The sequence below is a fragment of the Macaca fascicularis genome, chromosome 4 (assembly GCF_037993035.2).
Source record: "Macaca fascicularis isolate 582-1 chromosome 4, T2T-MFA8v1.1".
NCBI lineage: Eukaryota > Metazoa > Chordata > Mammalia > Primates > Cercopithecidae > Macaca > Macaca fascicularis.
In genome coordinates this window covers 32,884,804-32,904,013 of record NC_088378.1, presented here as the reverse complement: position 1 = coordinate 32,904,013, position 19,210 = coordinate 32,884,804, and the positions used below count along the sequence as shown (strand labels likewise).

Below are 19,210 nucleotides of genomic sequence, written 5' to 3'. Positions count from 1 at the left end.
TTTCTTAAAATGAATGACTTAGCTTAATAAAAAATAAGCAAGGATAGAAACAGAATCCCAAGATTTTCTAAATCTCAGACATACATTTTTGTTCTATATTAATTATTCACTCCAATATGGAAAGTAGCATTTCTTAAAGGTGAAAGCTAATTTGAAAATTGCAGCATTATAACAATATTTAGAGATGAGAAGCCTAGGATTTTTGAAAATTGAATCTATAGATAATCTATAACATGTTTTTGTTTTGGGTTTTTTTATTGTTCCTAGATAGGGTCTCGCTCTGATGCCCAGGCTAGAGTGCAGTTGTGTGATCATGGCTCACTGCAGCCTTGACCTCCTAGGTTCAAGTAATCCTCCCACCTCAGCCTCCTGAGTAGCTGGGACCACTGACGTGTGCCACCACACACAGCTAATTTTTTCATTTTATTTTTGTAGAGGCAGGGATCTCACTATTTTGCCTAGGCTGGTCTTGAACTCCTGGCCTCAAGCCATCCTCCTGCCTTCGTCTTCCAACGTGCTGGGATTACAGCTGTGAGCCACCATGCCTAGACAGGAGGGTGTTCTGGATGGCTCAAATACCTTAGTGAGAGAGGGGAGTTGTCATTTTTTGCAAAAAAATGGATGAACCAGATTAATTTAGAAAAAGTAAAGAGGCAATCTTGTCCAAATCATGAGCTTTGAAGGTGTGGAGAACCTAGGAAGAAAACCAGCAGGGCATATTTTAAATAGCTGTTAAACTTCTAGAATCCTCCCTTAAATTTAAATATTTAATTGGAACATCCTGTTTCAGGAATCCATGATCTTACACCTTTCTTTCATGTCCTGGTAAATTCTGTCTTTAGTTCTTTTTTCTACAGTTGAGTAGAAATTGTAACTGCCTACATCTGACAGTATCATAATGTTAACCATCTTCATATTTTTTTCAATACCTGTAAGTGGGAAGTAAGTGTTCCTTCCTAAAAGTTAGCTCTTCCTTTTCTATTTTTCATTCAGTATTTACTGTGACCATTCTAGGTGCCAGGCACTGTGCTATGCAGTAAGGATACAGTAGCAACAAAACAGACCTGGGCCCTGATCTCAAAGGTCTTTTCTTGTCCCCCTTTCTCTCAAATTCACTCATAAATAAAAATCCCTCCTTTGCTGAAGGGCCAGCTCCACTTTACTTTTTATTAGTTTCATTCTTAAAATAAGGAAAAGAATATAGGTACTGCATTTCTTGACCTCCAGATGTTTTACTAATTCTAAGTATTTCACCATTTTGCTGGCTGATAACTTCAAGCAAGAGACCATACACATCCAAGGACATGCACGCACATGAATTATCTGACATATTGTAGAGGCCTTGTGAGTGGTTTTTAAAACATATCTTTTTGCCTGAAATAGGAAGGACTTTGGTGGTATCTAAAAAGAAACAAAGAAAAATGAAAACAGATGCCAATCAAATCGCCCCATGTGAGTTATCTATATTTTATCCTTAGAATTTACATCTTAAATGGGCATTTTAATCTTATGTAGTGTAATTCTCATCCAAAAAGACCTTCCATCCAGAAAAGTTCTGACTAAGCCAAGAAATACGCATTCCTTATCCAAAGCTTAAATACTGCTCAACTCTTACTGGAATATCCTTAGAGGTGAAAAAATAAAAACTCAAGAAGCAAGATAATTTAAAGTAGCCTTACTTTCTAAGATATTTTATTTATTATCTAGCTGATATTAATAGTGATAACTCATATCTGTCCATACTGTGTTTCAGTATTTGTAGAAATTTATATCTTATACAAATATTCATTCATACTATAAAAGGATCAGGGGGAAAAAGTACACATAAAATGTTTTAAAAGGCAACACTCTTGGTCTGTCCAAAAAGAGCTGCTTCTTCATCCAATTTTTGAGTGCCTACCATATGTCACACTAGAAGCTGGAGATAAAGCAATAGAAACAATGAAAGGCAAAAAGTCCTAGCATTATATAACATACTTTACTAATTTATAACTGTTAAAGAGCTAAAGATCTTAGAAGAGGAACTAGTTGATTAAATACCCTTCTAGTTCTCTGCCATAGCAATTGCTCTTGAGGTTTATCTGAAATATGATTGGATTGGTCTTCTAACTCATTATATAACTGAAAATCATAAACAGGACAGATTCATTACATACAGGAATCCAATTTTGACCTCCTCTATGGAATTACGTTCAGAAGAGCCTGAACACAGCCATGTGTTAATTCAAAATAAAAAAAAATATTTATGTATCTCCTCAACTCTGGAGATGAAGATTCTTTTAGAACAGAATTTATATTCCAACAGTCTGGGGAGACAAACAACAAAGAAGAAAAATAAATAAACAAGGGTATTCAAAATAAACATTTATTTAATTGTTCAAAGAAATTACAACAGGGAGTTGAGTGCCTGACAGAAACTAATTTAAAGTGGTCCTCTGGAAAGGCCTCTCTAAGAGGTGACATTTGACATGAGATTGGAACACTGAGAAGGAGACAGCCATCGGGGATCTAATGGAACAATGTTATGGACAGAGGAACAGCAAGGACAAAGCCCTTGAAATGGAAAAAAAAAAGTCTTTACTGTTGCTGGAAAATAACAGAAAAAGAGAATAATTTGAAATCAAAGAAAAATACAAGAGCTGTCATGAATAGCCTTAAAATCTAATGAATTTAGAATTTATTCTTATAATAGAAAAGCATTGAAAGGTTTTAAGCAGAGGAAAGATCTAATCTGATTTACTATTTTCAGAGTTCACTTTGCCTATTGCATGGAAAATTGATTGTAAAATGGAAAAGAGAAAAGAAGGGAGAGCACCTGGGAGGCTGCTGAAGTTGCCTTGGCAAAAAAAGACAGTACTGTGGTCTAGAAGGCAATAAGGACAAAAAGATGTGGATATTTATGGAATAAACTCTGGTGGTATAGATGACAGACATGCTGATTATTTCAATCTGGGAGGTGAAGGAAAGAGAGAAGTTAATAGTAACTTCTAGATGTCAAATTTGATTCAAGGGGTGAATGATGGTACCATTTTCTGAGTTGGGAAAAGCTGATGGGAGAAGAGTGGAGGAAATGCAGAGTACCTATGTTCAATCCTGGCAGATGTTCTCTTTGAAGGACCTAGGAGACAACTAAGCAAAGACATCAAATAAATAGGCAGTTCTATTACCATCCATAACCAGGATATGGCAACTTAGACCAGCCTATGACCACCTCTAATCACACTAAAACTATGGCCAACAAGCCCAGTTTCTAGATCTTTTAAGTTAAAACTCCTGTTGTCCATGCTGAAAACACCACCGACTATAAAGTCTTTGAATGATGATTCCATCCTCTTCTGAATACAAAAACACTTAATTTCATTTAATCTTTAAAAAGGCACTACTATTGTCATTCTTTTAAAGGTGAGATTATCAGGTTTAAAGAAGTTACATAATTCGCTCAACAGCACTATTTCAACAGCACTCAGCCAGCAAGGTGTGAATCTAGGACTCAAACTCTCGATGTCTAACTTCAAAAGTGCTGCGCTGCTTTGTGCCCACACCGCTGGACTTCTGATGCAGTCACAGCTCTAGCACTACAGCTCCTGTTAACCAGTAACTGGCCAATAGGATTTCCATTGCAATCCAGTTTCAAAAAGGGGACCAACTGGATGATATTCTCTACTCTGGGAGTTTACCATAAGCAGAATTATAAGATATTTGATCAACAAATAGGTAAGATACTCCCTCTTTTTGCTTATTTATTTCCTTATGTAAAGAAAAGGTATAACAACAAAACAGTCATTTTTGTAGTACTTCAGTTCCAGCTGTGGCTTTGGGGATATCCTGGGCCAATTAATGATTAAGTTAATAACTTTAACTATCCCTTTGCCATCACTTGTCATATATCCATTAATTAACCAGGAAAAGCCCTGGGCCTTGACTATTTTTGCTTTAACACTGCACACAACAACAAAGAGAAAAAAAAAGCACACTCTTACCAATTAATAATTCTAGGAGTGCTACAAACCCTTAAATATGACTCAAAAAATTCACGCGTACCTGACACAGTTAAGAATTTATTCATTGCTATCTCCAAGGATTCTTTTAAAAAAAATGTTCACAGACTCTTCTGATATATCAGGATATAGTGCTGAATGTAAATGGTAAATATTGTTTAAATGTTAATCTTTTCATAGGAAACCTCACAAAAGAGGGAAACAAAATCACCTCTGCAGTATGTCACTAAAGGAAGCCCTTTACTTACTAATTTGTGCTCTTTCAGGGTTCAGGTCACATGCTGCCATGGGTAGGTGAATGGGCCACAAAGAAGAACCACCTAGGTCCAAATCTTGGTCTCTACTGGTTCACTGGTTGTTTGACTTTTGGAAAGTTACTTAACATTTTGTATTTCAGTTTTCTCTTCTGTTAAATGAGATTAATAGTGTCTGCCTTTGATAAATTAAGGCATGAGACATGCTTACAGCAGTGCTGGCCCATAGTTAAGTATTCCATAGATGTTAACTAGTTTTATTTCACTATTTCTCACCAAGCAGATCTGAAAACTTAATACAGTCCTAAACTGTCAAGAAGGAAGGTCAGCGGATAAATTAATTTGCATTAAAGTGAATAATAACAGCACAGCAAACATTTTAGAAAAGAATAGCCTGTAAGGGCAATGTTTTATCCAAAGGAATAAATAAATAATGATAAAATTTCAGATCCTAGGTGAATGAGGAACTTTAGAATAACGTTTTCTCAGCGCCACTTCTGGTAGCACCACATCAGGAACTCAACGGAGAAAATCAGTCCCTAAAAGTTGAATGAAAAATATTTTATCAAAGCTTGAGAAAGAGAATAAAGAGAATTGAAAAGGTATTTGTGCAGAATTTTAAAACATACCATTATCTACATATAAAGTGTATCTATAGCTATTTACAAAAGCAATAAAGATGGGACACACCAATTAACTCTTTCTATGTTACTGGAAGTGTATGGGAACAAAAAAAAAAAAGAGAGAGAAGAAGGGTGAAGGCATGTTATTCAACAGGACCAGGACATGGATTCCAAAGTCAACTGCTCCCTTTGTCTAACATTGAACACTTCCTAACAAAGAAATACATAAAAAGTCTGTTAAATACAAAATCTGACATATGCAAAGCCAGTCTAATTTTAAAAGATAAATTACATTAGATAAGGAGAGGGCATATTGGGCTGGAAACACATAAACCTCAAAAATTTAGTCATTTAAATTGTGATACTAAAAAGTTCTGAGCAATTTGTCCACTTAATCTGGAAATATCTTATTACCAGTCATGTTCAGACCCAGCAGTGTTTGATAAGCAAAATATCTATACATCTGAAATCAGAGCAGTATGAGGCCCTTGAAGAGTGAAAAAGTTGGTCAAAGGATGGATCCTTGAGTCTCTGGACATCTCCCAACAAATAAGAAAAAGAAACCAGATCCATCATTTGACACACATATAATGGTATTAGAAGGGCACAGAGAAAAGATTCACGTTTTAGGTTCTCAACATTACAAAACCTTTTAAATGCTTTAGAAATCACAAAACTTCAAAGGCTAGAAATAAATGAAGGAAATTCCAAATTTTGAGAAATATGATATCCAGTGCTTCTAACAATAATTCTTTCTATGAAAAGTACAAAGACCCCTCCTGATGTGAGTTCAGGAGCTCAGCAAGGAATAAAAATCTCCTCTGCTAATATTCAGAATTACCGATATTAGCATGTTTCCTTTGTACTAAGCCTTGCTCATGAGTTCACGGAGTCTCGCTCTGTCGCCCAGGCTGGAGTGCAGTGGCGCGATCTCTGCTCACTGCAAGCTCCGCCTCCCGGGTTCACATCATTCTCCTGCCTCAGCCTCCCGAGTATCTGGGACTACAGGCGCCCGCCACCACGCCCAGCTAATTTTTGTATTTTTTTTTTTTTCTAGTAGAGACGGGGTTTCACCGTGTTAGCCAGGATGGTCTCAATCTCCTGACCTCGTGATTCCCCCGCCTTGGCCTCCCAAACTGCTGGAATTACAGGCGTGAGCCACCGGGCCCGGCCATGAGTTCACTTGCCTTGGCCTCCCAAACTGCTGGAATTACAGGCGTGAGCCACCGGGCCCGGCCATGAGTTCACTTTTAAAATCTGTTAAGAATAACATCATATGTCCAACTGTGGGTAAGTACACTATCTCTACTCTAGTTTGAGCAAGTGAACGGAAAGAAAGAAGGGCAGGTGATATGGAGAGATTTTGATTTCTGTATGTATGTCTGGCTGGTTTTAACCCTTCCTGCTTTTTCCACTGAAGAGTCTCTTCTGGATTTCTTCCCCCTTAAAAATAAATGGTATCACTCACCTAGACTAGACCTGAGGTAAAAACGGAAGTGGTTTAGGCTTTTTCTGATTGCAAAATTTACCTTCATATGGCTATAGATTTTGTAGAATTGGTGAAGAGGCAGGCAGTGAGGAACTTAACTATAGTCTAACCCTGTAGAGCTCAGAGGAAGATCTGCTATCCATAGGTACACAAGTGCAAAAATGCTTTCAGTAATGAGATTTAATTATTAGCTGCCTTTTCATTGTGTTGACATGTGCACTGATGGTGCAAAAGTAATAGTCGTGGGAAACACTGATGGTATATTAGCGCAAATCAAGGCAGGGGTACTAAATCATGCTAGTGGTCAGTTTACTTTTCACCACCACACACCCCCAGAAGAAAAAAACAACTAGTTTCACAGATGAATGTACCTGATAAAGTAGTAACAATGATTAAATTTATTAAATCTTTACCCTTGGGTACATCTTTTTAACATTAATTGTATACTGAAGCATGATGGTTGATTTGAGGAAAAGCATTTGTACAACTGTTTTCAGCTGCAAGCTAAACTAGCCACTTTTTTCGTGGAATACCCTATGTACTACACAAAGTACCTGACTATGGTTTTTAAGACTCAGTTGTTTGATAAACACTTTCTTAAAAATGATAAAGTAACTGTAGTTCAAGAAAAATAACCAAATTTGTCAATAACTACATGAACTTACAAAGGAAAATAAAAATTCTGAAAAACTTGTCTCTATCACTGTGAGATTAACAGCTTCTAATATTTAGGGACTTTTCTGATGAGATCAATAGTGATAAAAAATGTGATTTAAAAAAATATTTTACAAGAAAATCTGTCAACTTGTGAGTGATCTGCATAACTAGTAAATCAGTATCTTCCAAATGATCTATGAATGATGCTATAACATCACACTTGGGTAAAATTCTTTCTAAGTGCAAGATAGATCAGTGCATTTTAATATAAAAGAGTACAAAAATATCATTGATACAGTTTCAGATACCACACTGCAGCCAATCATTTTGAAAACTACCACTTACTGAGTTTTGATATAGAATCAAAGAATATTTACAGCTATCTTAAAAGGCACTGAAAGCCTCCTCTTTTTTCCAACAGCATATCTATACTTGTTGTTATATATTTCTTAATATGCTTAAACCAAAGTAATTTAAACTAAAATAACATGTAATAATTTGAATGCAGAGGCAGAAATGAGAATCCAGTTCTCTTCTATTAAACCAGACATGAAGAGTTTTATTTTGGATATGAAATTATTTTTCATAAAGCTATGTTCTTTTTGTCAATATGCAATTGTTTTATTACTTTTTTAAAAAATTAATTAGCAAACATTTTTAAATTTTCCAATTTTAATTTTAATACAATCAAATAGTAGATATACCATAAATCAAAGCTTTGATTATTTTTAAGAGGATAAAGGAATATTGACACAAAATGTTTCAGAACCCCTGGACTATTTTTATGATAGTTTTATAGTTTCACTAAATACTTACTATTTGCTATTTGTTTGTAGGAAACTGATGTACATTTTCAGATACCACATTTTCTTCTTATGCAATAGTATGTATATGTTTACTAAACAAATAATTTGTGCCATGTTTGAAAGCTATGTGTCATGGGTCCTTGAAAACAGGAGAACTAAGCATATTAATACAAAACATTTTAAATAACATTATTAATAAATATATGTATATTAATAATAACATTATTAATTAATAATTAATGGTTAAGAGCCACTGGGGGGAAAAAACAAAGAAAGGGGGTGGAGCAAACTTCATAACCAATGATGCCTAAGGCCAACTCTGTCATTTATTACAATAACAAATAGTATTAATAATGGTATTTATGGTCTGCCTTATTTAACCCTTATAACAACCCCATGAAATAGATTCGAACATTATATTGTCATTTTTTAGATGGAAAATTGAATTTCAGAATAGTTAAATGACTTATCCATGTTTAAGGTAATCTCTTTAGGAAGAGCTAGAGGGAAAATTTATATTCTGTAATTCCAATTACAAATCCAGTGACTTTTCTAATGTATCAGAATGAAAAAATGAATAGTTGCACATTATATGTTAGGCAAGATTGAAACTTTGAAGGTAAAAGGGCCTATAAGAAGTGTTTTGTCTGAAATATTTTCAAAATCCAGTGTTCCCAAGTTTAGAAAAGCAGTTTTCTCTAGAGATTTGTTAGAGTGTTACATGATTTTCTGAAGTAGGTTTTTTTGGTTTTGTTTTTTGGTGGTTTATTTTAATAGTAGATTTAACACAAAATGGACACACTAAAAATTTAATACACAAGTAGACACACTAAAAATCCTCCCTATCCAGAGTTGTATTAAATAATGTATTCCAAGAATTTTTTTTCACTGTAGTAATTAGGGAGAGTCCGAATAAAGACAATCTATATTGACAGCTTTTCTGGAATCCAATAGACTTTTCACTGAAGGCCATGCTGAAATTAACTTACATTGTGTGTCAAACATGTCAAATTGTCATCTCTACCCAACCAGGTGTCAAGAAAAACATATACTTCATAGACTAAGAATAATAACTAACCTTTATGAAATGCTTACTATATGCCATATATTTATCTAAAGATATTATATGTATTAAAGAAGTTTTTAAAAAATAGTTTATCAACAAAATAAATACATAGTTAACAATGAGATTCCTAGAAAAAATGTTTATTGTATCACATTTTAAGTATGAATAACTACAAATTAGTGCAAAAATTTCCATCATGTTGCCTGTTTTAAATCACTTCTCACACAGAGCTACTAACGTAGCTGTTGGCTAATTATAGGAACTTGTGTTTCTTCTTATCTCTGTTACTGACTTGCTGTGTAACCTCGACAGAATTATTCAATCTCTTGGCAATGAGATAAATAGTTTGCCATCTATAGTCTCTTAGGTTCTACTCAAAGAAATTTTTAGAATATTTTGCTGTTTTTAAGCAAAAACGCTATGTTATATGCAAAGCAAATATCATTTTTTTAGTTTTATGCTCATAAAATAAATAAGAAAAGAGCTAGCATTTACTGATTATCTGGCAAGCATTTTCACATTTATTATCTAACCTAAACCTATTTTACAAATAGAAGATTTAACTCTGTTGATTCAGGCTTTTGATCTGAGTAAAGTGGTGACTTGGCTATGAATCCAATTCTAGCTTTCTCCCAAGTCCATACATTTTCTATGATTCAAAGTTACCTCCAAAGCAGAGTACTGTATGTGGAAACTGAAGGTATAAAGAGGTATGTATTAATAAGAGTTTTTATTGTAGGCTAAGCTATAAAGGTGAGAATAAAAAAATACTGCAGCGCAAATTCTAATTAGAACAGAATTCAAACACTTGTGTTTTCAAGTATATACGCAAATTCCTTCCTTCACAAACACCCTCAACTGAATTTGGTATACCACATGATATTGGAGAAGAGTGTTCCTTTCAGCCAGAGAATATCATGTTAGGTTGTCAGGTTTAATTCCTTTTTTGAGGCATTTTGAAAATGAACATTTATTGAGGCTATACTAGATGTTTCATGTTTTATATTCAGTGTTTTACATATACACCATGACAAACCATTGAGACAAGGTAGCTCACTGAAATGACAATTGCACTGCTTCATGTTCTCTTTCAAACTTTCAGCTTCATCCAGTAATTGAAAATTGCATAGAAGGCAATAAGCCAGGAAATTGTGTCAACTAGAATACGTAGGCATTTGAAAAACTATATTTGATGTAGCAAACTCTACTAACTCTATTTCTTCTATAGAATAGGACCTTCTAAGTTACAAGTCACTCGAAAGGGATTACACCTTGGAATTTTAACAGTATAGCTACTGGATGGAATATTATAATTGTCTCATTTATAATTTATTCTTTGGTCCATAATCCTTTGTCAGGGCAATGAGACTTTTCTAGAAATTCAATTTTTAGATTTTCTTATTCAAAGATTTTGATAAACAAAATCTAATACCTTAAGAAAACAAAAATCAAACAGACAACATACTAAATATACAGATTAGGTCCTGTGAGTGCTAGGCTGTAAATGGTACATGTGTACTGGTGCTGCAATTACATACATACACAAACACACCCTCTCAAAATCTGGGAGATTAGAAAAACTTTGCCTTAACTGAGTTCAACTTCAAATGAAAGTCTTTGAATGTTTTTATGAAGATGCCAAGGCTTTTCATCTTTTCAGAAGGACTTTTGAGATTAACCTTGCTCTGATTCTTAGGTATATCTGTTTGGTTCTTGTTCTTTTCATTCACTGACATTTACACATTGACTATTTTTAAAGATTTCATTATACAGTATAATAAATACCATTGTATTTCTAGCTTGCTGCAGTAACTTCTGTAAAGTGACTTCAGAAAAGCCAATAAAGAATCATTAATATTTTCTTATAGCCTAGTGTCCAGTAATCAAAGTTCTAAGAATGTAAAGACTAAAATGTGATGAATGCATTTGAATTAATGCATAGTTTTAAGTAATACACATGTGTGTATATGTCTACATAGTAATAAGCAGCGTGTGTGCGTGTGTGTGTGTATATATTTAAATGAAAAAAAATCTTCAAGACTAAACATTTTATTTTTTGTTCTTCCATAATACCAAATGAATCTCTGATTATGATAGACTAACATAACTCAGAAATGGATATATATTTTTTTTCCTCAGGGTGTTTTATAAAAGATAAATATATAAAAGTCCAATTTCTAACTCTAAAACAAGCATTGGAATTTTTATTTGTCCTTGACAAGTTGCTGGGCATATTTTCCTTCTACAAAATGAGGATAATTATATTAATCTACTGAACAGCTCTGCTACGTAAGTAAATGTGTTAATGCTCACAATGCAACTACATATTATTATACCAATCGAAACCATCTAACACTCAGGACACAGCTAAATGAAGAGCCTTGGGAAGGTACACAGTTCGGGGGTCAGTTGAGTGGACTACACATGCGGAGACATACTTAACATTGCACAAGGTACATTTCCTAAGTGTCAGGCACTAAACAGCTCCTGAGGTTTTCATCATCAGCAATTTGCATAGATTAACTTGTTATTTGAACTAGATTAGGCATGTCACAGAGGATGATATTATGAATAATAACCCATTAATAGGCAATCTTCAATGATATTGTCATGTGTCCAAATAAAAGCCAAATAGCATAAAGTTCCCATATTAAGATCCACACTCAAGATTACTTAGGAGAAAAACATTTTTAAACCCATATTATACATCTTTGACAAGCAAATGTCTTTAGCTTTAACTCACCCTGAAAGTATGTCCCAAATTATCTTTAGATAGTAATTACCTGTGGCTTTTAATAAGGAAAATTTAAGTAACGTTTTGCCTTACTATCTTCCTGAATGTTACATTTGTTAGAATTTTAATTACCATATTTTATTCACAGGAAGAACACTAAAGGAAAAGGAAAATAAAGGGAAGAAGGAAGAAAGGAAGGGAGAAAGAGAAGGGAGAGAGAGGGAAAAGCTATCCAATTTTTTCACTTTTTTGTTCTAAATGACAGAATTAAATTAGGCCAAAATTGCATACTATAGTCCAAAAGGTTATTGTTAAAACTTACAGCGATTCTTAAAACAGTCACAAAAATGGAAACGGAGCATAGAATAAGTTTCTGAATGTAAAAGAGATAGCATTTCAAAGTTCATATCATAAAATACATCATCAGAGCAATACATCACTATGTCATTTTCAACAATTGTGTCCGAACTTTACTGTTTGATATTGAAATAGAAAATAAAAAAGGGAACTCCAAAGTTCCTGTATGTCCATGTGGGATTGTGAATAATTCATTTGTGTTTTAAAGTGCATGCTATTTAAAATTACCTTTTAAAATCTATGTCATATTTCTAAGTACACTGGAGCAAAATTTTTAAAAGCTGCGGAAGTTCCCGGCACACAAGTTGTTTTTGAGGTACTGATATATTTTGAATAATGGAATAGCACTGAGTTGCCAAAGGGAAGAAAAGAAGTGTTACAAAGACGCATCTGAGCTTCACCATGATAAGATAAGATAGGATGATTGAAGTGGAATGCTCTTGAATGTAGAATCATTTAAATGTGTTGTATCAGTGGGATGTTTGGGACAAGAGATGAATCTAAAATAATTCTATGCTTGGACTGTTGGTCTAGTCCCATGGATTAGTGCGTGTTAGAGAGAGAGAAAAAAAACATAACAGTGATTTTAGTCATTTATTTAACTCTGTTAAAACTCACCAATGCCTCCCTGTCTCACTCAGACTAAAAGGCAAAATCTTTACAATTAAGGTCAACAATGCTATGTGTTCCAGTTTCCCGTTTCTCCTCTGAGCCTTCTCGCCATGCTCCGAGCTTAGATCCTCAGAGGCCTGCTCCCTGTACAGAGGGTACTTTTCTCCCGATAACTGCACGAATCACTCCCACGTCACCTTCAAGTGTTTGCCCAAGTGAGATCCTCTCAAAGTGGTCAACTTTTACCAACTATTTAAAATAGTCATCAACCTCCCTCCATTCCTAGAACTCCTGACTGTCCTTACCCTGCTGTATTTGTTTGTCCAGGGCATTTATCATCAACTACATTCTATACAATATAGGTGTTCTTATGTTACTTCATTATATATTCATCATAGTCCTGTCTCCTCATCTCCATCCCAACTAAATATTAGTTCCACAAGAGTAGGAATTTTTTTGTTTGTTTTACTCAGTGTAAACATTCATTCATTTACCACATTCTAATGCATATAGGCCCAACCCCACCAATTTCCTTCACAAATTCTGACCTCTAAATTCAGTCTTAACAATGGGGAAAGCCTAGAATTAGTTTTATTTCTATCTACTTGACATATACTAAGCCTGGAAAATCTACTTGTATCTTTCTCTAAACTCTATCTTGTTTTCTCATTCACTGCAACTGAGCTTCTGCCTAAATTCCTGTTTAGCTCTCGAGTTTCAAGTTGCAACTATAAACAAATCCTAAACCTGAATCTTCTAGATTAGAAGTTAAACCACTTGTGCAACCACTTACAATAATTATTTACAATAATTTCTTCCTGATCTTTTTCACATGGTTTCTAGATGCTAAATAAGGCCCTACTGCAAACTGGACAGATGATAAGTTGCAACTCTTTAAATTTTTGTTTTGTTTTGTTTTTTTTGAGATAGAGTCTCCCTCTGTTGCCCAGGCTGGAGTGCAGTGACACGATCTCGGCTCACTGCAACCTCTGTCTCCAGGGTTCAAGTGATTCTCCTGCCTCCGCCTCCTGAGTAGCTAGGATTACAGGCACATGCCACCACGCCCAGCTAATTTTTGTATTTTTAGTACAGACAAGGTTTCTGCTATGTTGGTTCAGATGGTCTTGAACTCCTAACCTCAGGTGATCCACCCACCTGGCCTCCCAAAGTGCTGCGATTACAGGAGTGAGCCACCTTGCCCAGCCCCCAGCATCTCTTGATATAGATTCAGTTCATTAGTTTGCATGAAATCCTAGGGCAGAAAAATCTTAAGATAGACCAGAAATCTGTATACGTTAATATGTGAAATATAATGTAATATAAAATTTATATTAATTTTATTAATTCTATCACATCTATAATATTTAGTGTTGAATGTATTCATATGAATATTTTGAATATGTTGAGATGCCATGCATTTTATCTGTTATGAATCATTTTTACTAAATGATTAGGTCAGTATATGGCAAACAAGCCAAAAAATTACATATGCAGCAAAGAAAAACATTTAAAAAATTAATTCCAGGTTTATGGCCACTATAAGTCCCCTGAAAACTTCTCAGGTAATTTCTAAAGTATTCTTGTGTGTTATAACACAAGATGTTTTAGAACTGTGCAATTGACGGCGATGTGGAAATTCCATGCTAAATATGTAAGTATTCTTGCCAAAAATGTGTGAGGATTGTCTCAAACATGTTTTTATTTTAAATCCCAGAAGGGATTTAAAAGCACATTTTTATATATTTAACATTTTCTTGACATTTTAAGAATTCAGAAATTTAAATACAAGTATGCACTCTAAAAACAATAGACTACAATATTAGAATCTTAGAATTGAAAAATGGCTAGACAGTTGATGGATCTTAACTTCCTCTCAGTAGAGGTATTCCCTCATAAAGCAGCCCTCACTAGTTGTACATCTGATCACTGCATGGTCATTTCCAGAAGCAAGTTGGTCAAATACAATCCAGCTATTTCTGAACAGCTCAAAATGGTGTGGGGAGAGAGTGAGGAGAGTAGCTGTTTTCTCCATATTATAAAATTCAAACCTGAATTTGGTGGTTTGTCATGTTCTTCTATGAATCCACGTTCAGCCTTTAGAATAGTCTCTCTTTAACATAACGACTCTTCGGAAAATTTGAGGACATTTCTTATGATTGCCTTCCCTAAATCTTTCCTTGTTCAGATGGAAAAGGTTTTACTTGGGACATTCGTCTTCTGAAAATCTCAGACTCTTAACCATTCTGCTCTCCCCTCTCTGAATCTACACCCATTTGTCAATGAAATACCCAAATGTGTGTTAACCAACAGACCTATGTGCTTCTATGAGTTTTGTATAAAAGTGAGCTAACCTTTTTTGTCACTATATTATACTATATGTTCATATTGAACTTGCTGTAATTCAGAGTGGCCTTTCTCTTCCTGTCTTCATATTCATTCCTAAATATATAAAGGATATAACTAATTTCCAGAAGAACACAAATGGAGTTTTTTTAACATGTGGATATGAATAATAAAAGCAACTTCATGTAGGTGCCATTCATGGTGCAGGCTATAGAGACCTTTAAAATTTTTGAACTTGTTAGTAACCTGCTTAGCCACCTGTATCAATTTTGGACCACCCGCAGTTCTGATAAGCTTGGATTTTACATTTTCCATCAAGCCATTACCAAGATAGTTGAACATAAGAAAACCACTGTAGGACTGCTAGAGACTTCTTTCCAGATTGATCGTAACCCACTATGCAATATTCTTTGGAAACTATTTTTCAATCAGTTGCAATTTACCTAACGTTATGCTTCCATTTCCACATATTATTCACAAGAATATCACAAAAAATTTTAGACGCTGACTTGCTGAAATGCAGAATCATTTTGATTACATCATTCTCCTATTTCGTCAATTTTAAATATAGCTAAAGAATTTCCTTGGACTATCATTCTTGCTGAATCAATGCTATTCATACTACAATAGAGTATGCTATACAAACCACATAAGATTTCAAAGAAAAAGTAAAAAACAAACAAAAAGTCTGGTTATGTTTCTAACTCAATTACAGCATCTCAAAATGGTTGATTCATGTCAAAAATTCTTAATAAATTGGCATCGAATTATAAGGAAAAATAGAACTTCTACACAATTAGCGCTTCCCTAGAAAGGTCAGTGCTGGTATAATCAAAAACAGAAAAGTTTATCTTAGCCAGGCAACCCCTTCTTCAGTCATACTCATATCCCATGATTTTCACAGAGGGCTTGCTTCAATAGAACAACACTGAAAAGAAAACATGGCCTAAAAAATTAATGGAAAGAAACCTTGGAACCATAAAAAAGAAAATTCAGCACAAACAATACCAGAAGTGTTTTAGTTGTTGAAAATGAAGTTATCTTATGTAAACTTAAATTACTACTACTGCAAGCCTGTGTTCTAAATTTGTCCTTTGAGAATAATAATATCTGAAGGCGAATAAAGATCATGTACATAAGGCATTTTTAAATCATAAATCACTATCCAATTTTAAAGTTCCAAGAATTTTACATACTTTTAACATTAACAGGTTTAAATCATTTATCCTTGAGCCAACCTCCAAATATATTGTAAATGGTCTATGACAAAGACAATAATGGATACTAGAATGCAGATTATAGCAGTCTATAGTAGATTGTATGTTGTAGTTATTTTGAATAAAATTCCTTATTGTATGTAGCATTTAAGTGGTATCTTGACAGAATGGTAGTATAAACCCTTCCTCTGGAATTCACTTCATCTTGTACCTGGGTCATAGAAATCAGAGTTGATATTACCTTATTTGAAAAGAGAGTAAATAAGAAGGGAGACGGAAAAAGAGAAATCCTATGCGTGCTCAGGATAATTCTCAGCAACAATTCACTTGATCCCTACACTGCATGCTTTGCGTTTCTACCCCATTCCAAGTGGACATAAGGATCGGTGCCCCTGGCCCCTCATTTCTCCCAGCTACCTAATATTATTAAAGTATTATGTCTTATTTAAACACATCTTGTAATTGAGCAAAGTTGAATAGTTGAAAGTAGCATTTTAAAAAATCAGTGGCCAGAGATACTCTCAAAATCACTCTCATAAATTCTATTCATTAAGTCACATTGGCCCCATTTTACCTCTCAGAGAAGCAAAAGCAAAAATAGAAGAAAAAAAGTTATATAGTGAATGCAAGGCCGTTTTTATTCCAAGAATTTTAATCAGGGAGTTATTATTATAGAAGGAGCCTGGGATATCTCTTTACTCCTTAAAAAAATAGTACTGCTAAAAATGCAAGATTATAAGAACAAATATCAGAACTATTGACTTAGCTAGAAGTTAACTGGAAGAAGGATAAGTATACTTCAAAACTTTAGCAGATTCAGCCTCATTAAAACTTTTAAAAGCTTCTAACCTCCAGATTTTGTACTCTTAGGTTAAACATTTTGATATTTAAAACAGAATAATAAATATTTCTTAACTTTTTTTACTTTGATACAGGTTTTCCAACTTAAAGAATTGTTTGCTGAAATACTGTGTTACAAAGCATGTTTTAGAATGCTGCACATGTACTTCCTGTAAAATTCATGATAATAAAATAACTCTTCAAAGACTCCCAAAAGTTTCAGAAATGAGAGAGATATATACATAAATACTAAGAGGCTCTGAGGAGAATAAGTTATTTAAGTTACATTAAATACAGCCATCTTCCAAAGTCCCCCAAATTGAATATCTCGTCACTGTGGCCTTAAAGTACACATGACATAGAAGTCTCCTCTGTGTTTAAACAAAAGGAGAAATTTTCCGATTTCACAGCAGTAAAATAGGATATGAAGATAAGATGTGGGCTTGAAAAAGGTGAGGCTGGAGGCGCCATTGCCATGAAAGAAAAAAAACACACATAACCTCTTTAGAAATCCTGTTTTAAAAGTTGAAAACAAAGTTCTGTAAAATTTATACATATATGTGTGTGTGTATATATGTGTGTGTGTGTGTGTGTGTGTGTGTGTGTGTAATTGTTTTATTAGATGCATCAGCTACCCTCCATATGAACCACACAGCTTGGGAAACCTTTCTCTGCAGGACAGAATCTGATTTGAAGAAATTCTTTTTTTTTCCAATTGGAAAAAGTTTTTCTTTTGGAAAGATTTCAGAAATCAATTTACAGGATGTATCGTGATAGCAAGATCCCTTCGAAAAGAACGAACAATGAAAAGCACTACCCGTTCCCTTTGCAGGACTTAGGTAATTCCCCCTACACTACTCTCTCAGGGCATTGAACTTGAACTTGCTTCAAGTTCCTCTTGCCCCAAAGCGCACTCTCTGACGGCGAAGCAAGACGGCGGTCCCCAGACAGCAACTCTCGAAAGAATGGAAGAAGTGAGGGGTCTCCGTCCCGGCAAAGGATGCAACCCAAGCCCGTGCCTCAACTGTACCTCTTTGCTGATGTGCCTGTGGCCGCCGCTGCAGCTGCGGCCGCTGCGCCTGACCGCCCCTGAGGCCCCCGGAGAGCAGCAGGAGGAGGAGGACCCCGGCGGCTCCCGGCATCGTAGTGGCCCCGACCGGATCCACTTCTCAGGAGCCAGAGAAGTCGCTGCCGCCCAGTCCCCTGACCCTGGCTTGTGAGCTGAGCGAGCAGCAGCTGCTGGGGAAGAGGAGGAGACAGCCCCCTCTGGCTTTGGCCGGGCCGCCGCCTGAGGGTGGGGGAGAGAGAGGACACTCCTCCACTCTCGCCTTCCCCGGGCACGCGGCCCCAGGACGGCCCTCTATTAAAGGATCCTCCTTTCCTAGAGCGCTCCTTCCCTCTGAGACCGGATCATTCCTAGCTTGACCTGGTATCTGAACTTCTTTTAAATTAAAGAAAGTAATTGACATGAAAGCACTTTGAAATCTGTAAAATCCCTACACATGGAAAACATTATTTCTGGGAAATGCAAACAGCCAGGAACTTTTACCTCTTGAGAAAGGCCTGGCAAAACTGTGCACAGCCACTGGGTACCTAGAAGATCCAAGACGTGCCCAAGGCCAGGGTGTCTGAGAAGTTGCTAGTCGAGGGAAGGTGCCTCTGGGGACACTGCAGGCCGGGGAACTTACTGCTAGGTAGGCTGCTGGGAGGACAGTAAAGGGAGTGCAAGAAAAAACAACCCCCCTCCCCCCCCTCCCCCCAGCGTCTCTGAAATGTTCCTGACCGAAGTAATGGTTACAATGAAGGCTTTCAGTTCAGTTAGGAGACATTTACTTAAAGGTAAAGACCTTTGCAATGGTTTCCTTCCAGACTCACAATTTCATCTCTACCAGTCCTGGTTTCTCCTCTTTAACTCAGCAGAACTACTGCCATGCCTAGTTTTTGTTGTTGTTTGTTCGTTTGTGTTTTACGGCCTAAGTCAGTGGTTCTCGTAAGGTTTGAAACAACGCCTTAATGGATTTTGTGAATTGCAGAAGGATGTCTTTTGGTTTACTCCGGGAACGGCGGTTACTGCAGGCCTTAGTATACTGTGGGGTCAGGGTGCGAGCTGTCCCTCAGTGGTCAGGACAATCCTACAACATATTTTGTCCTTGGACTTCTGAATGGGTCACTGGTCATTCATGTAATAAGTAAACAAACAAACAAAACAACAAA

The 19,210-nt window shown here is 35.6% G+C and overlaps 1 protein-coding gene across 8 annotated transcripts in view; it reads right to left on the bottom strand.

Moving 5' to 3' along the window:
- LAMA2 (laminin subunit alpha 2) overlaps positions 1 to 18,264 on the bottom strand; it is a 611,630-nt gene extending 593,366 nt beyond the window's left edge. For all 8 annotated transcript variants that reach the window (XM_065543374.2, XM_065543379.2, XM_065543380.2 and 5 more), the window contains exon 1: positions 18,027 to 18,264. In XM_065543374.2, coding sequence (XP_065399446.1) covers positions 18,027 to 18,138 — 112 coding nt within the window. In that variant the 5' untranslated portion in view covers positions 18,139 to 18,264. The remainder of the gene's footprint in view (positions 1 to 18,026) is intronic.
- Between the last annotated feature and the right edge of the window lie 946 nt (positions 18,265 to 19,210).